The sequence below is a fragment of the Colias croceus genome, chromosome 1 (assembly GCF_905220415.1).
Source record: "Colias croceus chromosome 1, ilColCroc2.1".
NCBI classification, from domain to species: Eukaryota; Metazoa; Arthropoda; class Insecta; order Lepidoptera; family Pieridae; genus Colias; species Colias croceus.
In genome coordinates, this window is record NC_059537.1 from 7,283,312 (window position 1) to 7,310,994 (window position 27,683).

Here is a 27,683-nt window from a genome sequence, read left to right on the forward strand (position 1 = left end):
AACTTTCAGAAGTCATCTCGTGCCTTTACACTAAATATTATTATTACACAACATATGTTTACGTTATACTGGTAGAAAACAGAATGTCAATGTTCCATTCATGTTGATATATAGCTGCATCATCTGTAAAATTATGTTATATAATAACATTTTATATAATTCCTAGAAAGTTCAAAAAAAATATTCCTATAAAACAACCTTTTATGTAGATGATTCTGTATGGGAGGAGAATTTAAACACAAGTTTATTTTTTAAATATTTATTCGTGAAAAAATAGAGAACATCATTTCGAGAGATATAATTTAGGGACTATAAATATTATGCGGCTACACTTTAAGTGTTTAATGTGTTATGAAATAAAATACAAAAGTTATAGGATATGAACTAAAACAATATTTACAAATGTGTCTATAACTACTGCTGGTAAGATAGGCTGAATGATTATTAGGAATGGCAAGGCGAAAAGATTATTCGATTAAAATTAACCATAATGATTACATTAAACGATGATTCTTAAATTGGATAATACACATTAACGATTATGTTATTTAACAACCATAAGCAACATATACATAATAGTTAGTCTCTTATCTCAAATGCAAATGGCATACCGATTATTATAATAACAAAAAATAATATGCCGATAATTTGTCTCCAACCCAAAAATCGTGATTTAACTTCTAAATCATCGGAATGGCACGCCATTTAACACTAGAAATAACTATCATATTATTATGCCTTAATAACATAGGTACTTATAAATTATTATTTTTATCTTTCCGGACTAGTATTTTAACAATAAATAAACATGTTAATCAAAATTCAAGTACAGTCTTCAGATCATTAAACTACGTTTTACGTAAAATGTATGTTTGAAAATAGTATTTACAGTGAAAACCTAGCAAAGAGAATAATAAAACTAAAACTATGTTTTTCGAGTGATCACAACTTGCAATGTAAGTGAGGATTATGAATAGCTTTTTTCTCGTAAACTTAACAATATATAAATGTAAATAACATCAAGCTTCAGTCGATATAGGGTTTTTTAATACTAAGACTACTTGTCCAGCGGGTAGGGCCTTCAAGGCCGCCCACGCTTGAGTACGAGTGAAGCCTTCAAAGGACTGTCCTCCTGCAGAGAGAAGCTCAGCTCCGACAATAACACGACCACTCTGTGCCGCGGCTCCACCTGAAACATTTAGGTTGCATTATTAATTGAAATCTAAAGATGTAATCAATAATAATAATGAATGGGGGACTTGATAAAAAATTTTCCTCTCAAAATATTATCAAATTGTTACTTTCTACTAACTTAACTATCAGAAATACATCAACTTACCTATATTACGTTATTGATACTCAAATCATTTTACACCTTTTTATAGAGATCAAATTTTAATCGGAAAATTAAATTATCGTAATCAATTATTATATACCTGTTACTACTGGTTCGAATGAACTTTCTTAAGAAAACGAAAAGATAGAGCTGATTGCAAGTTTAAATATTTTTTTTTATATAAAATAACATTGTATGGACTATACAGGATTTCATTTTAATCCTTACTTTCAGAAACGTTGATTTGTGAGTAGGTATTAAATTAGTTACCTGCAAATAACTTTTTGATGGTAAGTGCACGATCTCCATTGGGGGAATCTCGTCCACCATCAAGACCGAATCCTAAGCCAGCGCCACCTCCCGCCTTCTCCAAAACAACTGTCACAACCGATCCAGATGCTGTATTATCACCCTTGTGTGATTTATTTAGATCTTGATGACCCTTCGACTCCGCTGTAAAGATTATTAAATATACATTAACTTTACTAAGTAAGCTTATGTGCGAAATACTTGACACGAAAGGAATTGTGTCATCAATGCGGATCAGCAACGGTTCATTTGGTTGTAGATGCCACACATTAATACACTCACCGGCACGGAATCTTGGCCACTTGCAAATTTGCCGATAAAAAAAGTTTGAAGTGTTTTTCACGATTTTTTTGTATGCAGATATGTTAACATATTATTTGTTTAATTTTATGGTAAGAAATCATTAAGTTTGAGGATAATCTTTTACCACTTTTTAAGAGTTACTCGAAATTTGTGATTTGTGCGGTTAAGCCGAAGTTACGAATTGTTCGTTTTAAACTTTTTTCGATATCGTTTATGCCGTTTTAAGATATTGTTATTGTTGTACTGTAGTCAATGATCATAACAAACAATAAAAAATGCCGTTAACATCTGAACAACCTGCTCAGGCCATCACAATGTTAGACCAATGACTGCCGCAACATAATGTACCTAATGTACAGTACGTACCACGTTCGGCGATGCACTATGCATAGAGAAGATACCAGGAGACTGGCAGCTACACGTGCAGACCAGGAAATGAAGGCGTGAGGTGCACATCAGCTTTAGAAGACCCGTTTATTGTTCAAGAGATACTCAGAAATGGCTTTCTGACAGTTTTTGAGATACGCCACCGACTCTAAAACACCAGGATAATAAATGTGAGTGAGCAATCGGTGAGAAGACTAATGAAGGAAGTTAATTTGAAGGTTTGCAGACCAGCACGCCGTCCAGAACTCCTCAGACATCACAGAGAAGCACGTCTTCGTTTTGCACGAGAACATGAAAACTGGACCCACAGCCAGTGCGCTCGTGAGGTGTTCACAGATGACTGCTAAGGCACTTTACGAGCTTCTGATAGCCAAGAGTCATTATAGAGGAGACGAGAAGAGAGGTTTTCACCCATCACCACACTCAAACTGCGATTTTTCATGGAGGGTCAATAATGGTATGGGGAGGTATAAGTTTCGATGCTCGCACGGAGTTAGTTATCGTAGATAATGGCTTAAATTTGATCAGGTACATCGAAGAAATTCTCCAGAAACATGTTCAGCCCTATTACAGGTTTATCAGAGAATAAAATTTGCTACTAATACACTATAACGCACGTCCGCGTGTCGTACGATGCGTATAAGAGTACCTTCAATAGGTTATTATTGAAAAATTGGAGTGGCCAGCTCGTAGCCCGGATCTTAATCCAATAGAACACATCTGAGACATGCTAAAAAGAAACATAAAGTTCGATTCCAACCCAGCACCAATGTTAGATGAGCTTAGAAGTACAGCTGGGGCCGTTTGGTACACTATAGCTCAAGTGGACATCAAAAATGTCTTCTAGAGTATGCCAGACTGGATGCAAACAGTGTTTAAGGCAAGAGAAGGAAACACCCTATATTAAAAGATTCAATTTTTTTTTATGGAAACGTTCTTTCTAATTTTTGTGCATTTTTTAAGAAATCATTTAAATTTCACAGGAAAAGCGTATATATTCTTGTTTAATTCTTATCTACGCGATAGTACTTCTTATAAACTTCCAATTATTACTAAAAGTTAGTTAAAACATTAAAGTAACTAGTTTTGATTAAATTTTTATTGATTTTTGTAGAAAGAGGATGCATTATCCATTGAAAATCTGTGCCTTTCTTTATTCAATTTGTAACGAAAGTTCAATATTTTTTTACATAAAAGATAAATCTTTTTTTATTTGCATCAGATTGATATTGTCTGCAGTGTTTTTTTTTATGTAAGAATTGTTCTCACTCATTATCTTCAAATTCAGAAAAAACGATTAAGATAAAGCACGATAAGTAAAAAGCACGCGAAAATCAACACACATCTCATTCATTCGACTACAAAATTTTATTAACATACCATTTTCAGAGCCGCATTCCATGAAACTGCCTTGTGTTTCGTTTTCAATTTCAATTACAACTTCAGGCCGTTGTTCCTGTAATATAATTTGATGAAATGATTAATATAAAATATAGATCTACTCTTTGTTCAGATAAATATCTTGACAGTGGACAACACCGCTTTGCCTGAAATTATGCGGTAAATTCAGATGATATGTTGTACGTGTTTATAAGTAATTTATACATAACTAGCAAACCGGGCGAACTCCGTTTCGCCACCAGAGACACCTTTTCTTTGCTATAAACCTCACGGTGCCCGAGACCTTTCCAACGAATGCAAAACCGTGGAAATCGGTTCGTGCATTCTGGAGTTACAGCGTCACGAAGGAAAACCTGACTTATTTTTATATTATTATTTTCATTGACACAATTACCTTTAAAATTGAAACAGACTGGGCGTGTGTAAGTCCAGTAGTAGAGCAACCATTAATGCTCCTAACTTTAGTTCCTTTTTCAATGCCTGCTTTGGCTGCTATACTATCGGACAAAACTCGATGTACCTAAAAATCAAATTTTAATTATTATTCTCATATTATTTAAAATAAAATTTATTTAAGTTTTCAATTTCTTGTAACGAATTTATAACTCACCGTTACATCTTTTGCCTCACAATCAATTCCTCCAGCTAAAATAAGTCCTACACCTGTCCCATTTCCTTTTTTAAGGTGGTAAATTTGCGTTTTGACATTTGTACTACTTTTAGTGTTATTATTGGTCTTATCTTTAGGTGTCTGTGAAGTATTGTTATTATTAACAATTAAAATATTATTTCTTGATCTAGCAGTTACAGGATCATCTGGCATCTTTTGTGATTTAAACTCATTATTATTGTTTTCCTCGTTTCTCCATTTTCCAGAAATTACGTTATGTTTGGAATTTTGCTTAATATTTTCTGAACTTATTCTTTTGTTATTGTTAGTATTATAATCATCTAAACCAGCTTTATTAATTTCGTTCATTATTTTGTCTTTAATAACATATGGTACTTCTTCGTTTTTATCTGTTTCAAGTGGGATATTGTTTTGTTTGTTTTTGTTATTGGTTGATGAATTACGCTTTAATCTTGTATTTTTAAATTCAGATTTTCGCTGCCGAATAGTTATTTCACTGTCAGAGTCAGAGTCACTTTCAACAATTACCTTGTTACGTCGTCTGGTTTCGCCTTTATTCGTTATTGCACTCACTGTAGACGGGAGCGTAGAAAGGCGTTCAGACGTTTTATGAACAGGACTGGGCGATCTGTCATGTGACTCATGAGAGAATTTAGTTTCAATAACAGGTGACTTTAGAGTTATATCTCTACCACTTCGGCATTTTGCTGAAGCAAGTATATTGCGTCGATTTATAGTATCCACGTTGTATGTTTTTGAAACTCGTCTCTTATCTGAGTCAGCTACAGAACTTTCTAAAGAGCTACAGCTTGCTTGAGAGCCTGATGTAGCTGCTGATCCAGCAGATGAACTGAGAGATACATTCGTATCGGATGACACTGAACGGCACACTTTTCTTTTAACGAATTCATTGTTTTTATCGATATTTATAGGTTTTGCTAAAAATTCTGACTTGGAATGTAGGTAAGTTGCATAGTGTGAAATTCTTGGAGATATATGGGAACTATCAGATTCCACGTTGTCCAAGTTATGCATAGGTGACGATGCTGATGAACGATAACTGGATTGTGTAGAACTCATCGCAGAATCATTGTCACTATCGACAACTTCAGTAGCTGTACAAATTTTGACTTCGACATTTTTAAAATCCTGCGAATGATTAAAACCATTCCTACTGAATTGTTTATATTGGGGTGAATAATTAAATAGGGTAGCTCTAGCCAAATCTGATGTAGTTCGTTGAGGTTTTTGGGCGGAATGTAAAGCACTGCTTTTATTAATTGTTTCAACTTTTTCAGCAAACTTTCGTTCAGGTGTTGATTCTTTTGACAAGCAAGATGGCGTGTAAACTTGTAAAGATTTCCTTTTGAATGCAGGTGAATATTTGGGAATATTGTTTGGCAAAAAATTAGTTTTCCATTTATTTTCGTTAAAAGTAGATGGCTTGGAATTCTTAACAATTGTATCGTTTTTAATTTCTGGCTTAGAATATTTTTGAAGAAACGTCTTCGAAAGATTATCTTGTACTTTTATTTCAGGTAAATCAACTATGGGAGATTGCATTTCAGGTATGGCCAGGCCTCGAAGTTTTGACATCGATTTCTTTCTTTGTTCTATTAAATACTCTAAATTGGATTTATGTGATCCTGTGCTAGTCGTACTGTCTTCACTAATACTGCGGCTGTGGAACCCAGGTCGAGAGTATAACGCTTCTGAAGTTAAAGTTGTCGTGCTTCCATAAAATAATGGTTTGTGTAAATCTGATTGATTACTTAATTTGTTAGATTTCATTTCAGTTTTAGAAATTTCCACACCTCCCAGCACTTCTGGCCTTTCAGAATGTATTTTGTATATGCATGGACTTTCATCAAGGTTGTCTTGTGATTTCGTCAATCGTCTATCTAAGGAAGATATTTCGGAATAGTTTTTAGCATAGGGCGTAACACTTTTTCTAAGAGTGGAATGGCTTCTTACTGGAAGAGTGCCACACTTATCTAAGCGATCTGAAGACATTGCATGGTCGGATGAAAACATAGCAATTTTGTCCTTAACGCTAGCCTCGCTTCTCGCATCTTGCGTTCTCAACGTGTAGGAGAACCGTGGACGAGTGCCAGGCCAGCCTGCGGGTATACGAGGTGGTAATCTTGTTGGCAGATCGGGTGTCTTCTCAATTGCATCTGAAGGCGTTTCGACACCATCGGGTGGTTGGCGTGGACAAGTTGGAACTGGTGTCTCATCGTTTGAAAGACTTTTGTCTTCAGCATCACTTCTGCTGACACGATCTGAAAATAATAAATTAAATAACGTATAATAAAATCATTTAGAACTGGTGTAGCCACGGAGAAGTAGACGCTAAAAAACTACAGCCTATTAAAAGTAATCCTACCGGTTTTCAACATGTCAACGCATCATAAAAACTTTGATCACGTCTTTATATACATATACATCGTGTTTCGAGATTTTAGTATAATTATTGCAGTTCTTTGTGGTGATAAATATATATCGATATTTATTGTGTGGTCATCAAGGGTCCTTGACTCGCTAATATTTACGCAAGTTATGTCAATAGTGGAAACGTTGAGACTACATGATTCACCGTTCTATTACAGCTGACCATTGACTAATCTATCTCGATGTGTCATTGATTTCGTCACTGAATTTAATGAAAAAAAATTCAATAAAAATAAATAAAATCACATTGATATGTCTTCACATTCTACAAAGTTAGGTAATTACTAGCTCTCATAAATTGTATTTTAAGTAATAAAAATAAAATATCAAAACGTTTAACAAGCACGTTAGCACTCAGCAATACCTTCTTTTTCTTCTTCTATTGAATGTAGACATCGCGAATGTCGAATTTTAAGAACAGTATAAGTCTTGGTGTGTAGCACGAGCAACTTTTGGGTGTACATAATATAAAAGTAATATAAATTTGAATTTTGAAACGAGACTTTTTATAAAATACTCTCTTGAAGATGTTATTATTCTTGAAATTTAACGTAAACTGTAGGCCTTAATTGTATCGATATGGCACACTTCGAAATATTTGCACAAGTGTTTATATTGAAATTGCTTTTGTTCTCGATATAATTATTTTATCCATTTTCAAGTAGGCAATTACAAATATACTTACTTATACATAAAGACATTGAACTGATTTGTACAGTTGCAGATCTGCTACGTGTTACCTACTTTGAATATTTATTTTGTATGATACATAATTATGGTCTACATACACAAACTTTTTTTCCTACATTTTACATTCGTACATATTAAACATATTTATAATAAAAAAATTAATCTCTTGGATCTACATCACACATCATATTGTATCAAACCAAATTTGGTTTAAGTAAAGAGTTATTTCAGGTACAGAAAGTACCTACTCGTATAAATAATAATAATTTAATAGAGAACAATAAACAAAATAATTTGAAAGCGGAAATGTAAAACCATTACTTTGCATTTATGCATAATAATATGGAATGCTTCAATTCTTTTTACTTTTTCGTCAGGTAGCTCAGTCAGATATATACAGTTATAACAAATAATACGTTAAAAAAATACAAAGTAATTCAAAGAATTCACACTTATGAGTAATATTTCGCATTGATGCAAGGCTACAACTTATGAAAATTTGGGAAATTTGGTTCAAAGTTAATATGTTGAATTTTTTAATTTAAAAAATTGGGTAATATTTTTTGGGTATAATTCCCTATAGATACCAAGTTAATGATATGTAAGTAAATACCAAGATAATGATATGTAAGTAAATATTTAAGTCGGATAGCAAAGAAGAAAAAATATTGTTCAAGATTTTATTTTATATTGCACGCATTTAGATAATCTACAAAAATAACAACATTAAGGCTAACATTTTACAACTACAGTATTCGTTTTATTTAAAAAATATACCAAGCTATACCAACCAAGTAGAGACATAGAGCGCCTCGGTAGCCTCCTTGTATCCAGCATTGTGTAACTTTTAATAAGCTCCCGAGTTAAAGTAATTTGCATCAATTCATAACACTGCACTTTCGTTTATGAAACCAGTTTTTGATTGCGTTCATTCACAAAACATTTACTTTCTTCGCTTTGGGAAAAACTTGCGAAAACAATGGCAACGAACAAAAAAAAAGAAAGGATCTTAAACCTGATATTCCACAGTCAGGCGAGGAAGATCAAAAATGGAATGCGGAACACTTCCATTTCAGGCCGAAATAACAGTTATTTAAGATAGGGCTGTGCAGTGTGCGTGTTGCGCGTGTGCGCCCACAAAGACTCATGAGCGGCGTGCGCGGTGCCGCCGCGGCCGAGCGCGATGCACTAAGTCGCCGGTTCGCCACGGACTTGCAGAAATTTGCAGCGTCGCCGCCCTTGACGGGGGCGTTGCTCCGGACCAGGGACGGACACCGCGCTGCGCACGCGACTCCCCCGCACCCTTCACCGGCCACATCGAACTTGCAGGACCGCACCACCTACAGGATCGTTTTCCACTAGGACTCTACGTATAAACACAACCACGGACACTAACTATATTCGCAAAAAGAAAAAATACCACTCATAACGAAGGTTGAATTATATTTAAAACGCGCCTTAAAATATTTATTTACTCCGCTCCCACGGCTGTACGTTTATGCAATGTACTGGTCAAGACATCTTTGTTGTTCTAGTTCAAGCTCGGCAACTATACCTGTGCTTAGATCACTAAATCTTTGGCTATTTTTAGAGGAAGGCGTTGGAGGGCGGCGACCGAGCGCGCTCACAGACGGCGCTCGCGCACTACAGATGTCAGGGTCGCGGCGCCCCTTGCTATGCTCTACTTCCGTTTATATGTTTTTGTGTGTGTATAGGAGCTTTGATCGCCAACTTTTACTTATGTGCATGCTTTTAAAATATTAACCGTATGTTTTACGTAATGACACATAATTTGATATAAAATGGTAGAGCCATTTTATAAATTCAATAAATTCAATTAAATTTTGAATTTAAATGCAATAAAATGCTTCATTTATGAATTGGCACGGCTACAACAGGTAAGTTATTTATCCATTAAATTAAATTTGGCAAGCTTTCTTTGCAATCCCTCGCTGCAGCCTGCATACAAGTAGAGGAGGGAGCGGATAGAATGCGCAGAGATGACGTCGGCGCGGTCGCGGAGGCTGGAATGCCGGAGCCCTCTCCGTCCCTCGCAATCTGAACCGCTCCAACGTGTTTGCTGACTTGTTTGCACATTTTTTTACATTCTCCTCTTTTCATTAAATACTGTATACTATTTAGTTATATGTCGGCGCACATGCGACGCGTGGGAATTTATTAAATTCTTCAATGGAAGTGAAATTTGGTGAAACATAATTTAATATATGCAGCTTCATATTATGCTATTATTAGCGTTGACGTTATTCTCGTTGAAATGTTTATAAATTTCAACTTTAGATATTGATTGAAGTATCAATAAATTAATTATTGACGTGCACAATGAACGTTCTAAATTAAGTAACGGACAAACGGCGTCTCGAATATTGAATCATCAGTTTCATCGATTATTCAAATAATAGACCAAGAACGAGACTATGAAATGGATAAGTGAAAGAAAGTTCAATCGATTTCACTTTCAAACTAAATTAACTTTCTCCAATGACATGTCTTACATAATATTCCTGAGATAAAACAAGACATAATCGCAACATTTAAATCTAAAGGTCGTCGAGTCAAAAACAAAATCTCTTTGTTTTGTATCTAACTCTGTATGTAGGTAGTTAAACTACGAGTCTACGACTAATTACTTATCGATACAATCGCATTTGTGCGGACGACTATGAAAGAGAAAAATAAAGTCCATCACAAAAAGGATATGAAAGCTCGTTTTCAAAGGAAAATAATTTGAAAGATCTACGGCTTCGATTCACATTCCATTAAATCTACAAAACAATTTAATATCAAATTTCCAAGCATGATTGTTCGCTGCACACCAACTTGCGACCCTATAACATCCGCATTAGTATTGCATATTGCAGTCAGTCCGCTCTCAAAGCTTTTTGTTGGCCTTTCAAAGAAAATTCCACGACTTCAATTTTAAATGGCAATAAGATAAGTTTATTGCGGATGACATTCCTAAATTTCTTTGCTATAAATCTGATAATAATAATTAAAGCTTATGGCTGAAGAAAGATAAAGATCGAGAAGTATGTTATAAAAAATTTAATTGATATCTCGGGCGTGCAAGAACGTATTGTTGCCAGCGACAGCGAAGGTGAAAGAATTGCCAATCACTTTCAATCATAAAATGTCAGTCTGAAATTGCATTTGTGGCATGCAAAATGTTGAACAATGTATGCGGCAGGTCGCGCTCGTTACATTATTGGTCGGCCAACGGAAAACAGGAATTCAACTCGCCTTACTTTCTTCGAGATTCTTTATGTAGCTATAATTAAATAGCTGATAAAAACTTACTTAAAAAATCCTTTGTGAGATTTTTGCTTCAAACTCGTGAGGTTTCACTGAAGTTGTAATTTTAATTTTTAGTTATTCCTACTCTAAACAAAATTTCGCATTGTTTCATGTTAAAAATATTTTGTAACGTAACTAAGTAGTTAAAATTTAATATGTATGAACTCACCATTCCAAAAACTTTTATCGAAGGAAGACTTTCGTTTACTCGAATCGTTGTCAGTGCGTGGTTTCCTGAAAAATAGAAACAATTTTTAATGACAATGGATCCTTAGCTGAATATGAAATACAAATCATAAAAAAACATACTTATAAATAAAGAAAATAACACGTAAAATGAGAGTGATGAAAATATACATAAGGTTTATTTTACAACTGATAAACTTTGGTACTTAAGATAAACTGACTGTTTGCTTTATGAGTAACTCGTATGCTTTCGTTGCAGACATTTTGAAAATTATATCGTCCGTTAAAATTGAAGTATAGAATAGATTAAATATCACTTGCTTCTGTGCCATAAGAGTCAACATAATATAATAAAAGTAATTAAAATAGCTCTGATACGGCCTGAATAGATAGGAGAAACGTGAAGCTGAAATAAGATAACACTGCAGTGATCGTTATCATCCATTAGCAATATGAAAAAGTATTGTTTCTTGCATTTTGCTACAAAGAAACACCACGCCAAGCGAACTGTTTAAACTTTAACAATTATCTACTTTCTTTATTGCTAGAGAAACATTCGTAATTGTGTACTTATTTGTTGTTTGTTTGTAAACTTAATCCATCACGAGTTTAGCGGTGTGTAGAGATTTAAAGCAATTGACTGTAAGTGACCAATTTATGTAATAGCGACGATTAGCGACTCACGAGTTTTCCGCATCCCCTCATTTATAATTATTGTTAATACCTCTACTAATACCGACACTATAATTAAAAATATTATACATACTCATTCAGAGATGTACCTTATATGATTATTGAAATGAGCTTTCAAACATATTTGTTAATGAAGAATCTTTGTGAATGTGCTATTTTTTATTTATTAAAAAAAGATCTTTAGCATAATTCTCAATGTATCGTAAGAAAGGAATTAATAGTAATTATGAATTGTTTGTTTATATTGGAGAAAGAGTAAACGCGGCACGTGCGGTCAATAATTTGTTATCATCACGTATTTACTAGGAATCTTGAGTGGTGTCTTCGTATTTCATAATATTTATGATTTATGACTCATATTCTATATCTGAATACATTATTGTACCACTTATCGATGTGTTCAATAAATTTAAATGTATACAAATATTATAAAGAGGAAAGGTTTGATTTTTTGTTTGTTTGTTTGTATGAATTGAATAGGCTCCGAAACTACTTGGCAGATTTGAAAAATTCTTTCACTGTTGGAAAGCTACATCATTTCTGAGTGACATAGGCTATATTTCATTTTCAAAAAAAATAGGCATCCTTACTAAAATTACGATAACGTAATCCAAGGTGTGAAAAAAATATCAAAAAACTACCTTACATCGCGTGCGCTGCGAAAACTGTTGATGATAGAACAAAATGATATACTACATTTTTTTAGAACACACCATTGTCTACAAAAAATCAGCGGCAGCATATCTCTAACTATTACAGTCATGTCACAATAAGCGTTTTTTTATTGAAAAAAAGAAATTAAAATACCACCGCTACAAAAAGCTCTTTATTTGTACCTTGGTATTAACCCTTATCAAAATAAATGATGTATTATTTAATATTATATAATATTTTAATAGCCATAAATATTACACTGTTTTTAGCTTTGTTGATTCTACACGTTGGGAAATGTAATACTTATAATAAATGCGAAAGTTTGTGAGGATGGATGTACCTACTCACTCTTTCACGCAAATACTACTGAAGATTACATTGAAATTTAGTATACATATATAGAGGGTAACTTGGATAAACATAATATATGTATATCCCGGAAATCCCACAGGAACGGGAACTATGCGGGTTTTTTTAAACGCGGGCGAAGCCGCGGGCGGAATGCTAGTATGTATCATAAATCAACTCAGCTTTAGTGAAATCTTCAATCGATTATAAAAGAATAAGTGAGTAAAATATATTACCTAATTGTTTTTTATCTGATAATAAAATAATTTATTAACACTAATTGAAAGCTTTCTGTTTTCAATATCGAATAAGACATCATTATTTTCCATTCAAAGTTTTGAAATCATTAATTCTGATAAATATCAAACGGGTATGTTAATTATTAAAAAGCCACAAAATTGAATGTAAATAACATCGAATCAAGACGCAAGCTGCTATCTACAAAATGTCAGGGTCCATCGCAAATTCTCAGAAAACAGATTCAAAATGCCAGCAATCCACAACGAAGACGAAATACCTTACCACATATTTGAAATACTTGTATAATATTGCTACCATATCGTGTTCAATGGAACAATTAAGGAACAAAAAAACTCGCGAAAAAAGCTCTCACTTAGTGAAATATTTACCTAGATCGTACCGTATGTTGCTAACCAACAATATTATATAATTAGGTAAAACTTTCTTTATTCATAAAATTTAAATTATATGTACGTATACTGGTATAATAACATGTTAAGTATAATATGGGTAACAACTAACAATCATAAACCCCTCCATTTTATTCCTAACACAGCACCTATATTTGGCTTGTAGAAATTGTAGACATCAATTATTATGGTTATGCCCGTTCTTATACGATAAAATCCGTATCAAGTATGAAATAGCCAGTGAGTCGCGAAAGTATGGTCGAGCTTGAGCGTGGCCTAACCTAGGTTAACCGCATCGTGATCCCTCCCCTCCCGGCTCCCCTGTGCTTGCGCAGCCGCATACCTCTCGCTTACCGGAAAACCTTCACGATTCTTTTACAGACAATATTGGATCGTAAATATAGATCTCAGTCAAGATTAAACACATATATGGCAATAAGTTTTAAAATTACTTGTGCTTATTTTATACGACAATCAGACTTTACAGCTTTAGAGACTTTTTCCTTTGTTTGTTCAATGTTAAATGCACTTCATCATTTGAAATTGACATTTGACATCCATACTAATATTATGAATGCGAAAGTAACTCTGTTTGTCTGTCTGTTACTCAATCACGCCTAAACTACTGAACCAATTTGCATGAAATTTGGTATGGAGATATTTTGATACCCGAGAAAGGACATAGGCTACCTTTTATTGCAAAATATGTACCACGGGCGAAGCCGGACCTCTAGTTTACTATATAAAAGAAAGAAAAAAATATTGTATTTCATTACGGTTCCTGATATAGGACCTAACTACCTACTTCTAAATAAAGTGGAAAACTTGTATTCAGTCCAAGTTTAATCAACACTTGTAAGAATGCTTTTCTTAAATAGTTATTGCTCTCATTTAGTGCGCTAAACAATTTTCTTTCTTCGTTTAAAGGCCTCTTTGCTTTGCTTCTAAAGCTCAAAATGAGTCGAGAGATATCACGCGTTTCTTCACACGGTCTGTATTTCTTGAACTAAATTTTTCTTCTTAAGAGATTCTTCCTAAGTATTGACATAACCGAATTAATCCATAGACAATTAAGACTATAGAAGAGTGCGACGTGGGTGTAAAAAATAGCGGAGATTTTAGTTACCTTATCTTCAATTTAGATCAAGGTTAACAAGTTTGTATGAATAATTTTATGAAAATCAACAGTATTTTGTGTAAATTAATTTGTTATTATGGTGCGAAATTGTGTTTTTACTGGTATATAATTTTACGTTATGTTGAGGTCGGTATACTCGTATATAATTAAGTACATATGGCGAGATGAGTAAGATGCGGTTTTTCGTAAAACCGTTAGTCTATACTTAAACCCAAATATGTAGATATCTTTGCTCATATTTTACTAGGTTCATTATTCATATTTCATATAAAACGTTTTGTTCTAATAAACTAATAACTTATAAAATTTATTGTAGTGTGGGTGTTGGTGTTTAAACACGACCCACGGAAATTATAACACATAATGTAAAACTAGATATCTATTTAACACCTACTTAACAAATTTCTTATTTGATCAAAAGTGACTTAAATTCTGTGCGAACATTTTGTTTTATTGTCTTTATAATTTATTAATAAGAATTGATAATTGTGTACCTCCAAAAAAAATTGAAATGAAATGGAAATGGGTACGAAAACGTCACATATGCTTTCAGCATATGTGATGTTTTCGTACCCAGTAAATTTATGCTATAGGTGGCCGATAACCTAATCATCTCATCATTTGTGTAGAGAGCAATGTCCTCGTATTTTATTGGAATATATTTAAAAATTCTGGCTAGTTTTAATATAGCTCAATTTAGAATGAATCATTAAGTAGCTTAAGATACATTTTAAATGCATAGAACGATAATGACTGTAAATTCAGCAGACAAACAAGCTCTCAACTATGATGCCTCACTTCTTCCAAAATATTAGTATGCATAAAACGTTTATCGCTTGATATCGGAATCGTATACCTAATATCTCTGAATTATAAAACACTTAAGGACAAACCGGTATCCACAATCCAGTTCATGTAGATCACATTGAGCTTTGCAACCTTCCCTTTTAGTCTACGTAGTTATAAATAAACAACTAGTTGCATTTGTTTTTTCTGTGTGTTTATCTTTTCTTATGCATTTGGTTCTCATGGATATCTTTAGACCATCTTCATACATAATGCAATCCATACATAATATACTGTATTTTGGTCCCTACTCTCCGTGGTTTCAACTATGATCGCACGGAAATGTCCTTTATTGCAGTTAGATAAAGCAGCTTTCTATTTGCGAAACAATTTTCATAAATATGATAATTCAATATAAATACAATGATTTTTAGTGTATTATTGAATACAACTTTACAATCGAATAATTGAGACCCTTTTTGTAATCGGTCAATAAAAACTAGACCAAGAATAACCTTATAATTGTAAAGTTCTTTCTTAATTTGCAGTCTAACGAAACTTTAAAACTAATTATTATCAGGAAGAAATTTGTGTTCGTTTAACTGTTGAATAACGCAACGCTTGAGGAACTTAAGTTATGTAACATTTGTGCAGAACCTTGCAAATTGTGAATTGAATCTACTCAGTAAATTAAATAATATAACGATTTATATTTATTTAGAAAACTTTCAACGAGCTGAGTTAAAAATCAAGATAGTTTTCTAGAACGTAGGTAATAATATAATGGACTAAATATGTAGAAACCAAATATTAACGTTGATTAAATACTGCCGATTCTTACATAATGCATGATTATCAGTCAACTGTCGATTAATTTTGTGCAACGCTCTACATAAAGTACTACTATGCATAATAATTGGGTTTCGTACGCGTTTGAAAACAATCAAAGAATGAGGCATACCTTTCATATTTAGAAAACCTTGCGTTAAATGTTTTCGAATGTGCTTCTTACACGAACAGATTGGATTCGTTTCAAATTATGTTGATGTTAGAGTTAGTATATACCTAAAGCTTACAATTATTTTTGAGATAGATAGACCATTTGTCGAACTCTACACGCTCAATATCACACTTCATATAATATGAGATATCAGCGATGTATATTTTATAAATGAGGAAAAAAAGCATTTTTCGTAAAATCAATGCTGGTGAAACCGCGGAGCACAGCTAATAGTAACACTGTAGACGTACATATACCATATTGGTCGCCAAGAAGGCTGCCTGAACTATGTTTTCTGACTTTATATACTTAGACAGGATTTAAAAGTTATAGTCAGCTCTATATCAGAATTTCAAAGAAATTTCTGATTGAAATAGAAAAATAGAATAGAAGAGTGAAACTCTAATACGAAAGTAAATTAAATCAGACACAGTAGTAAATTAAGTTCATTTTAATGAAATGTTTATAAATGATATAGATTTAAATTTATATTTTTTTAAAGTGAGGCTCTCGTGAAACTTTCTTTTCAAAGTAGTTAGGTGTTTTTATGTGATTTTAAACGTTATTTGTATTGCATCTGCGCGATGCTAACATTTATCGAGCTCGTTAAGTTATTCAAATAAGTTGATCATAATTTGTTAAAAGTGGATCAATAAAAGAATAACGCAATAAGGTACAAATTACAGCGATAGCCTCGTACCGTTAGCGGGACACTTCTCGGAATCTCATTGCACTTCATTACCTATAAGCCTGAAGGTTCACCGCAAAAAATATATGCAGTCCCACACTACACATCATTGGCCGACGACGTACTGTTATATTCTCGTTATCTCGTATAAATACTCGCCATTTGCTGATATATTGCGCTCAAACGACACTTTATAAGCCTTCGTATTAATTTCATAAAAATTTTCTCACACGACTTTATAGTTTTAAAGTAACTGCCATTTCTAATACATGTTGATCTGCAAAAAGTACTTACATGTAAATTATATTAACAGTAAATTCATAGAACTAAAATTTTATTCATATACCTAACTGCAGAACTTATAAGTAATCATATAGCAGGATATAGAAAAATGTTATTTCGACAATTTATTCGCTAAATTGGTACTCAAGCAATTTCATATTCAAAATAGTCCGACAACGGTTAGTATTGCTAATCAATATTTACAGCACATTTTGCAAGTGTTTTACGCAAACAGATACTTATTCAGTAACCAGAATAGGTAACCAGCATTTGTAAATTAAAGTATTTTATCGACAAAATCTTCGCAATAATTGTAACGATAAGAACAAGCATAAAAACAATATATTATATTTTAATAATATCCTTACTTCAATTGTTTACAATGTATTGAAGTATTAACTGTATATTTTTTAAGAAGAGGTTAACGTCATTTAGAGACACCTAATAAGCATTAACATTAAAAAGTAAATATTTGAGTTCACTCACTTTAAATGTGCAAATAGCTAAATGGACTTTCATAAGCGGGACATCAAACAAATAAGAATAATGGAGCACGCGTGTAAACAGGGCCGCTTCGAACAGTTGTCACCACACCTCGGCTCGGGCGACATAACATATATTTCCTACACTTATGAGCCTACAACATATGTTAAATATACAAGATCAAGGCACAACGCACCGCTTCCGCTTCTTGCATGTGGAATTCCTAACTTTGAAACGCGTACACTGGTTTGCGGATACGTAGCCGCATTACTGCAATTTCGCAAGCTTTCCCAGTTATTGTATTTAATTACTCGTCTGAACATTAAATTCTTCGAAGCATCTGTCGGCTTTCATCATTTTATTTAAATTGCTCGTGAGTAAACATAAACCTAATTGAAGCGTGGGTGTTAAAATGTTAGTAGAATATCGTAAGTAATCGATAGTATCATTGTGATCGATGTGCCCGATTTAAACACGGGAGAAAGTACGACGTTGCGTGCATAAATTTAATAACAGTATTAGATGTATTGGATGTCAGAGACAAGGTCCACGAGATGCAGGGCCAATCGACGCAGACACATCAGTACCGTTATTCCGGCTCCACATAGCGCCGACAAGGCGTCATGATCAAACCACTTAGTCAGAGATTATCTTCAAATCATGTCGGATAATATTTACTATCAATTGTGGGACACTTGTCTATTATATTCAAAACTATGATAATTGATTTACGGGACATTAGCGTGCTATTTACCTACTTATTAATGTATAGTTAGATTGACTTAATGTCTGGTTGATGTTTCGTTATATCAGTAAATAAACATAAATTAAGTTTCATTAACCTTTTTAAAATAATGTATTTTGTTACAAAATGAAATATCACTCATATTTATTATACCTATTTGTTCTCTGCAAAACATATACGTAGATCTCTTTAATTAGCTAAGCAAATAATGTTATCCATTGCAAAATATTATATGCAAATGAAACCGCATACTATCTTCTTTGCACAAACATTTCCTTATCAGCAAAACTCGTAAGTAGCATGCAACTAGTTCAATGACCGTCGTTGTATAGTTTAGAATTTACAATTGATCACAACAACCTGCCCCTTGTCCTAGAAATACAGACTTGTGTCAGCGGATTCTTGGCAAACCTTCGCAATACCGGAGTGTTCCACACGCTGACAGAATACGCCAATAATATTGAAAGTAACGTCTACTAGAATAAAGATATGCGAGCTGTGACCTCGAAAGGCAAAGCGTTGTCTTAAATGACTTGCATTAAAAACAAAAACCCTGCTACAAAATTATTGTAATTTATGCTAGAATGCTATGAATTGTTTTGGGCCACTCCCAAATATCTGGGTACTGCATAGGCGTCGCTAACGATCAATTATGGACATTAAACTTATCAATTACTAAATGATGGCTTTAAAGTTTAAACGCTATCGTAATGCCCCATATTCCTCACGTTTTCTCTTTCAAATTCGAGAATGTGGGTCACAATCACGATGCGGACGTTACTTGATTATCTCGAACATGAATGTAGTACCACTGTACCACCAATTTACGCAGAACACTTGAAAGGCAAAATTAAATTATTGCAATATATGGTATGGAGAAAATGCTATACTAAAAAGCTGTGAAAATTATCTGTTATATGCATTACTCTTCATAATTACATAGTTCGGTATATTATTTAAAAGCACTTTAACAGTATGTCGCTTTACTCTCACAATTCGGAATTCAGAAAGCACTTTTTACTATTATACTATTGATATTATGCGTGTTCATTTACTTCACCTATGTTGTACATAAAACTTTTATAAACAATGTTTTCATCTGACAGAGCAGTTGGACGAAGCATAACAAAAAGTTGAATGTTAACGATTTATTCGCTAAAATCTTCACGAAGGACTCTTATTTTGATTTTTGACGGATAGGGTGTTGATTGTAAAGTGTTATTCAACGTATGATCGTTATTTTGTTATAACCTACAACTTCATTTATTAAAAATTCTCAAAAAAAAAATCTAAACTTTATATTGTGTATTTGGAAGTTTTTCTCCTTTGATTATAATACATTTTAAGGGTGTTCTTTTACGTTAAATTTAACAAAAAATAATTTAATATTAATTATGTAGTAAGTATGCACACATACTTACATATTATAATATTATAAAGTTGTTATAAGTATAACCGTAATTTAACGTCTTAACTGTATTATATTATCAAAATACATAATTGAAAGTAGGCTTCTATTACATAGCCACCGCAACCGTATCAACTACATATGAACTGTTATTCGGTGGGTGTAGTGGCAATTAGAAATGTTGAGTATCGACCACTATATGACTATAGCCGTTCAACGACTCTATACAGCGCCTAAAAAGCTCCATACAAGCTACACTTCAAGTTTATTAAAAACGATTTATTGCAAAACTTGATTAACAATTCGTATACATCTCGCTAATGATGGAAAAGCCAATTGAGTTGATTAAATTTGATTCGATACACTGTCCAAACATTATACATAACAAATCCACTCATATTTCAACTTTGCGTGCGACCTGATTAGATTGTACTAGATCAGCGTAACATTCCATTGAAGTAATTAACATGTATTTAATTAGTTCGAGATATTTAAAATAATATACCTAAATCTTGATTGCCGTATTACTTACATACGCTTACCAACACTGCATGCTATAAACACGGCACCTAATTTAAATTTTATTTTTAAATGTACCTATTTTCTAGAAACGAAAATATTTATTTTGCGGTTATCTGAAATTAAGAAAGTTTTTAAACCTAAAATAGATGAGTAGAATTCTTTCAAAAGATCCGCATATTAATATGTAGGTAATATAAATTCACTGTAGGTATATAATGATTCCGGCATAAATGCAGTTTAATTTGCATTACAATTTTAGTCCGATAATCTATTGCAATTTGAGTTAATACTGCAAAAAGTAGCAGGTGTACTCAATGTTCAATAGACAGGTGGAAGTAAAAAATTAAAACGTCTACTTAACTATATATGGTAATCGTAAAGTACCTACTTTTACAAATTATTTCATCCTACTAAAGTTTCCACGTTATAACGTATGATTTAATTCGATGTCGTACAATCACTACAAACTGGGATACCCCTTCACGCCATTCCTAAAATTTTGACAATGCGTTTCCAAACAGCTCTATATTCACCTCATATAGCAAAGACACATTATGTACGCTTTTGTCATACTCCTTGTTCTTTGTTTAAGTATAATATTGCACGCCTCATATTTTGTATTATTCTAAAACCGCAAATACCATTTACAGTTATTCTCTACGAGGACCGTTTGTCTCTTCAATAAATCATTCATATTTCAGTGAGCACATCTCGTTCGAAGCTCACAAAACCTGCCAGGTTTCTATTACAGTTACTTTATCCCTAAGATGTCTTGTGTTTCTCCCAGAGGCGTGCAGGTCGCAGCGGTCAGATGTCAATCATCTTCGAAGATTCACAATAGAAATCAAAACATACCAGACTGACCTGCAACTAACGGTTTCTATAGAGATGCTATCGGTCTTAATGCAATCAATTTTGTTTATTCACATTTCGCATTTCAACTAATATGCGTGCAGTGCCGTGTTTACAAGATGGAATTTTGCTATACCTAAACAGATTACCGATTGTATTTTCAAATAGATGAGGGGGAAAATATCTATTGGAACGAAGTTCCTTATCGCGCGTTGCGAAATAGGGCTAGACGGAATTAAGACCAAAAGATGTAACGACAGTTTTTGCTATATTTTTATATCATGTGTAAATAAATATTTGTATTACATTTACATTATGTTGCTTAATTCGTTTTTGATGTCATTTTCAACCAAGAACATTGAACACTTATACAGCAGTTTGCGCATAAATTGTAAATTTCGTGTATGTTCTCAGGCGGTTATCGAAACGTTACTACACTCAGTGAGGCTGGTGTTCAATAGCAGTATGTACAACAATACTGATGCTATTATCTTTTCAAAGGGGTTCTATTCACGAGTTTAAAGCTCGTGATATCGGCATAGTTCGTTTCTATGTACACTGTCTATACATGTCGGTGGGCACACAATGGCTGGGTGCACAAGGCTGCTTGTGTTTTCAGGGTGAGCGGTGAGGGGCTAGGGGTGCAGTTGGCCGTTACCACCCGCCTTTGCCACCCGCCATTGTACTAGTTTGTATGAAAATATAGAAAACTTTCCATGTGTGTCACCATTCCAAATAAAATATTATTTTCTTTCTTTATCTGCTGTTCCTATGCAACTAGTAAAAGTATTGTTTGCGTAGAAATATATGAAAACGCGACGTAACTCGTAACCGTATAGAGTTCTTTCTCGCTAGCGCTTTGTTACCGAGATTGTAATTTAAGATCATTACGTCTATAAGTATTCGTCCCAGATATGACCTCATGAAACGTTTTCGATGGCTTAAGTTCCGGTTAGTTTTATCAAAATTGTCGAGTCTAGATTTGCTTTAATATAAATCTATTGAATTGTTGAACTTCGCTAATACTCTACAATCAATCTATACATATACAATCAAATTTTAAATTGATTCTAATATAACACGTTGTGAAATGCAAAAAAAATATTTGATTCAAAACCATAACAGGAAAACAAAAAACAGTTGTCAGTTATTGGCCAGTGGCCTACTGTATTTGTGATACCTCTGTATAAGTTTGAAATATTATCTCGTAGTAATCAACCAGTTGTCGTTAATCGACGTTTCAATTGCTAACAACGATTAGTTCTCGAGTGAAAATGTACTTTCTTCAGCTGGTAGCGGTCAAACAAGATTAGTAGAAAACTTTTTCCTACAAATTTGTCTAGATTTTATACAACTTATATTATTTACAACCTTTTCACTAATTTTTATATATAGTTTCAATAAAGTATATACTTGGTTTATATTTCTTAGTTTTTAAGAATTTAAAAGGTACCTAAGTTTCTAAAATAACATTACCTTTACCTATTCATCTCTGTCGGTTTTAATGAGAAACGGCGTTTGACGTGTGACTTATATTGCAGTTAATTTACACATGAATAGGTCACCATATTTAACGTCTAATGAGGAAGCGAGACCAATAACGGATACGACAGAACAAATCTCTTGACCGCATATTATTTACACTGGAATGTTGCCTGCCTATTGTTTACTCAAATACCAAATGTCATGGTTTACTTAGGAAACTATTGGTATTTATTAATTTTCTCGTGGAATGTTGATGGAATATTTTACTGAGCACACTTAAAATATATGAACGTGTCTAATTGCTATAACTTATGTTAAGGCTTTGTACTATATATTTAAGCGTTACTCAAACGAATGGTTTAACAATAAAATATACTTACGAATTGTCGGTGACGTCGCAGGATTCGTCCAATTCACCTATGGTATCTAAAGATGCTCCTGAGCCATCTTCTCTGTTCTCCACTGGGGGCGGTGGTGGTGCTGTTGTCGGCCGGATACAGACTGGTGCCTCATTACTGCTTTCTACGAATTGGCTCTTAGGCACGAAATCAATTAAACGAGGAAGAATCTCCGGCACAGAGCTTTCTTCCGCCTTTTCAATGGTCTTATTATTCATCTCTGCTTCAGAACGTTGTAGCCAAGTTTCAATGCAAGTTTTTTTCGTGGCTGTCAAAAGCTGGTCGATAATCGGCGTCGAAGATGGTTCTGGGATAGGAATAGGTCTCCGTTTTCTTTCGCTAGCAGAACGTTCAACTTTCGTATTTCTCGGCATGGGTTTTGGTTTTTCTTGTACAACTTCTTGGTTATTGTTTGTCGTGTCTTTTAATGTGGGTTTAGGTGCAGCATTTTCATCTACGGTGTTATTATTTTTATCACTTTGAGGCATTTTATTAGGGATTGAAGTTATATCTTTAGAAACTACTACTGCATTCGATAGTACGATGTTTTTATTTTTAGGTTCTTGTATTAATGTAAATTTTTCAAATTTTTTATCACTGGCCTCTATCTTTTGTTCTTTATTTTTTTTATTTGCCAAGTCTTTCAATAAATTGTTGTCAATATTCTCGATACTATTCAACACTTTCTGGATATCGATAGATTTTTGTTGCATTATGGGCGTGGATGGTATACTATTTTCCACTGAATTCGCCATGGACCCTAATCTATCAATGACTGTAGATATTGAACTACCAGTGTCGTCAGATTCTGCATCAGCCATAGCGAGGCAACGTTCCCATTCATTGGATAATAAGTCAATATAGACTTCCGCTTCTGGTGGAATCGCCTTTCCATCTGAGAGACGTCGTACTAAACGACGAACCTCTTCAGGTGATCCCTTTTTAAGACAAGCAAGGCTTTCTTTATTTTGACGAAATAAATGACTGTCAAAAGAAGATTTCCGTGATAGCTTAATTCCTGTAGTTGTAGAATTTTGATTGTTTACTGAATTTTCCATTTTTGTTTGTTTGTCCATGCTTATGAACGTATTTTGCTCACCAACAGTTTGCAGAGTTGATTTGTCTTTAAATGAATTTTTCTTTCCTAATTTTCTAGGAGGAACCGGTGGTGGTAGAGTCGTAGGCCTCGTTATTTCATTTTGTAGGCTACTTCTATCTAACTCTTTTTCTCCGATAGTGAGTTTATCCATTTTATCTTCTGATTCAAAATGTCTTACTAACAGTGTTAATTTTTCATCTGAATCTTTAAGTCTTCGCACACAATCTATTCTGGTTAAGTCAGAAACGGAGACTCCATCTATGGCCAATATTTCGTCACCGGGAATTAATTTTCCCCAAGGAGCACTTGCTTTTGCTGCTGGACTATCGTCTGCACATGACTGAACAAGTAACCTTCTTACTTTCTCAGAAGCAGCTGACCCACCCTCAAATTTAAGGCCAAGACCGAGTCTCGCCCCACGTGGCCTCTGTACAATTATTTCGGCCGCACCACTGGCCGCCCCGACAGTAAGAACAGTTACGAAACTTGGATCCCGAACCGCAGGCTTGGTATCGCCCACCGGTACTATAGTAATGAACTCCTCTACAACTGCGCCTGTCTCCATGCCGCGTACAACGCGCCGCAACCTTTTTTAGGCACGGCACTCAGGACCGGATCTGTAGAAAAATAACATTTTCATTAGGTGAAATCGAATTTTGATGTGATTCTTAAAGTCGCGTATAATAAATAACGAAACGTAAATCATATGTCAAATTGCGCAAGGTTATTATTATCTTTTGCGGTTACTACTTAAATTATGCTTTGAATGTGTTGTTGGTTATGTATGTAAGTACATTGCTCATCATTTCAAAATTCTCATTTTAACTTCCGTTTCGTATACTTACATCACGAAATAAGTATACTTGCATTGTTTTTACTTTCTTCTTTTAATTATATGTAACTATATGTTTTTATTGTAGATATTAATTATTAATTTTAATTGTAATGAACAACCTGTTCAGATGGTAATGTATTAAGTGCATTACATGTTACAGTGTTCATGCAAAACAGTCTTGTACGGAAAGTGTAAACATTTTAGGCTTACTAAAATCCTACTTCCCACTCGCTATTAAGAAAACTTTCGTCGATCGATATGAAAGTATTACGAGCGTGTTTGAGAACGCAAACAGTCACATCATTGGATGACAGAGATGTGGGTCACTGGTATTGAAGCCAATACCAGATGCGGTTTGCCAGGTTTGTGGAGATCGAGATATTAACAGGGCGTCAAGGGCTGCGTAAGTATTTCTCCAAGAAACATTGTCGTACTTTCATCAATTCGTATTCATTTTATTTTAAATCGAAGCTATCAAAGTATTTATTTTATAGTATACAAAATATCAAGTTTTGAAAAAAAAATCATTTCTTGATTTGAGCTAACCTTACGGAAAAACAAATGATGTAACCTTACTTTAAAAAAATATTTAAATAAACGAACTAGAAACTCCACTAATTATTAATTAGAAACTATAACTGTTAGCACTATTACTAATCTATTCCCTGGACGATGTTAATATTCTCGGTCATCATTTAAAAACAATTCACGTAAAGGAGTATTGCACTTCTCAAACGACCTCGGCATGTATTTGCCAAAATGAGAACGTTGAATCACAGTTTTCGTTACACGTGATGTTACTGAATAAACAAAGAAAAAAAGGTTTTTCCTTAGCTTACATTGCATTGTTGCATCTCCTGACTTATTGAATGGATTTACAAATTGTATATTCATATCAGGAAATTACAGCTAGACAGCTCTACTTTTAGAGAATGAGCTTGTAACTAATAAAATTAAGTCCATCTCACATTAAAAATACACTTTTTATATGTTATCAATAATTTGACACTGTTTTATCTTTAGTCTGCATATATTCAAATATATTTCACACGCTCCTAACAAACACCGTTATGTTGTAAAACATTATTGTACATCATATACATCAACACTGATAAATAACATTAAGGTTTATGAATATTCATGCCGATTATATAGCGCTTGATTTGTATTGTTCATCTGAGAAACATGATAGTTTCACAGTTTGTGAATAACTGGGCTAGGTAGCTCAGTTTTTTATGTGAAGGTTACAAATTACGTCTGCAAACATTAAGGCAAACATGCGTATTCTTATTTCTATCAATGAAATTAAGCCAGATACTTTAAATAAGGCATTTACGAAAAGAAACGCATTAAATACCTATTTACAATTAAAGCGCGATGCCTGAACAAAAGCAAACCTATAATTTGCGGATATTGTACAATATAGTATGAAGTATGCTAATTAGCCATTAACATGTCTAATTTACATTACCATTTATTTGCATATTCATTGTTAGTATTGCCATTAATCGGAAATCAATATTTTTCTTAGTGGTCATAACTGTACCGACCCACCTACTTTTGTGAAATTTAAGACCCGTTCAAAGTAGGTAACTACAAACACTAATATGTCTAGATTAGTATTCAAAATGCTAAATACTGTTTATTGTACGATGATTGATTGTGGATTCATTAAAGTTGAAATATGACTACATTTTGTTGAATCGTTTTATTTATTTCAAATTTTAACATCATGTAGGTATACATTTGTCTTCAGATCTCCAATTCATTAACAATATTATATTCAATATGTATAAATTTAAAATGTGTTATTCGCAATCATGTTTTTTACGGCTTTACTACCCACTTTTTAAATATAATGCAAAACTTGACCTTTCGGTTTTCTTCAATAGAAGATGAGATAGACATATTTACCACGTCAACCATTACAAAAATAATTCTAAAGGTTTATTACACTTATAAGGCTATAATTAAATACTTCATTTACATAATCAATTTTCATTAAAGGCCAATGATGTGCTTTAAAATAAATGTAAGCTAAAATACGATAAATAGATCTTGAGCGTAAGGTCAATCTCCTTTCACATCTCCTTCAAAATTTAATAAGTTTCAAGTGTTTTACATGCGACTCGCGAAAACATTATTACAACATCCGTTATTATGTAAAAATATAATATTTTCTAAACATTTTGCAATTTATTGGTATTAGCTTTCGAAGCTGTGACTCCATCGGCACGCGACATTTACATAGCGGATCGGCAGGTTGGCTCGTTAAAGCCACACCAAGCTACAATTATTCGGTTTAATATTCATAAATACCTTAGAATTGAGTCTATATGCATTTTCCATTATTTAAAGTGTAATCTGAATAATAATAGAGTACACAAAACACATACTATGCAACTAAAAAAACAACTAACCTAACCAATCGTAAATATTTCTAGGAATTTCGATTATTTTAAGTTTGCACACAATTAATATTGGTTTTTAATATCGGTTAAAATAAATCATTGTTTAAACGGCATTAATTCGTAATAAATTCCAATCATTCGTATACGTTTACACCTTTTTTTATACTAATCCACTCTAATAATATTCTTTATTTATGCTA

The 27,683-nt window shown here is 33.4% G+C and overlaps 1 protein-coding gene across 2 annotated transcripts in view; it reads right to left on the reverse strand.

The window, feature by feature from the left end:
• Nucleotides 1-243: 243 nt before the first annotated feature.
• LOC123692040 overlaps nt 244-27,683 on the reverse strand; it is a 29,267-nt gene continuing 1,827 nt past the window's right edge. Inside the window, exons 1-8 of one of the 2 annotated variants that reach the window (XM_045636769.1) lie at nt 25,912-25,982; nt 23,121-24,854; nt 10,990-11,054; nt 4,347-6,649; nt 4,131-4,256; nt 3,716-3,791; nt 1,607-1,789; nt 244-1,189 (exon numbers count right to left, since the gene is read on the reverse strand). In XM_045636769.1, the coding sequence (XP_045492725.1) occupies nt 1,020-1,189; nt 1,607-1,789; nt 3,716-3,791; nt 4,131-4,256; nt 4,347-6,649; nt 10,990-11,054; nt 23,121-24,802 (4,605 nt within the window). In that variant the 5' untranslated portion in view covers nt 24,803-24,854; nt 25,912-25,982 and the 3' untranslated portion in view covers nt 244-1,019. Of the gene's footprint in view, nt 1,190-1,606; nt 1,790-3,715; nt 3,792-4,130; nt 4,257-4,346; nt 6,650-10,989; nt 11,055-23,120; nt 24,855-25,911; nt 25,983-27,683 lie in introns of those variants that run through there. The other variant, XM_045636706.1, reaches the window with a different exon arrangement.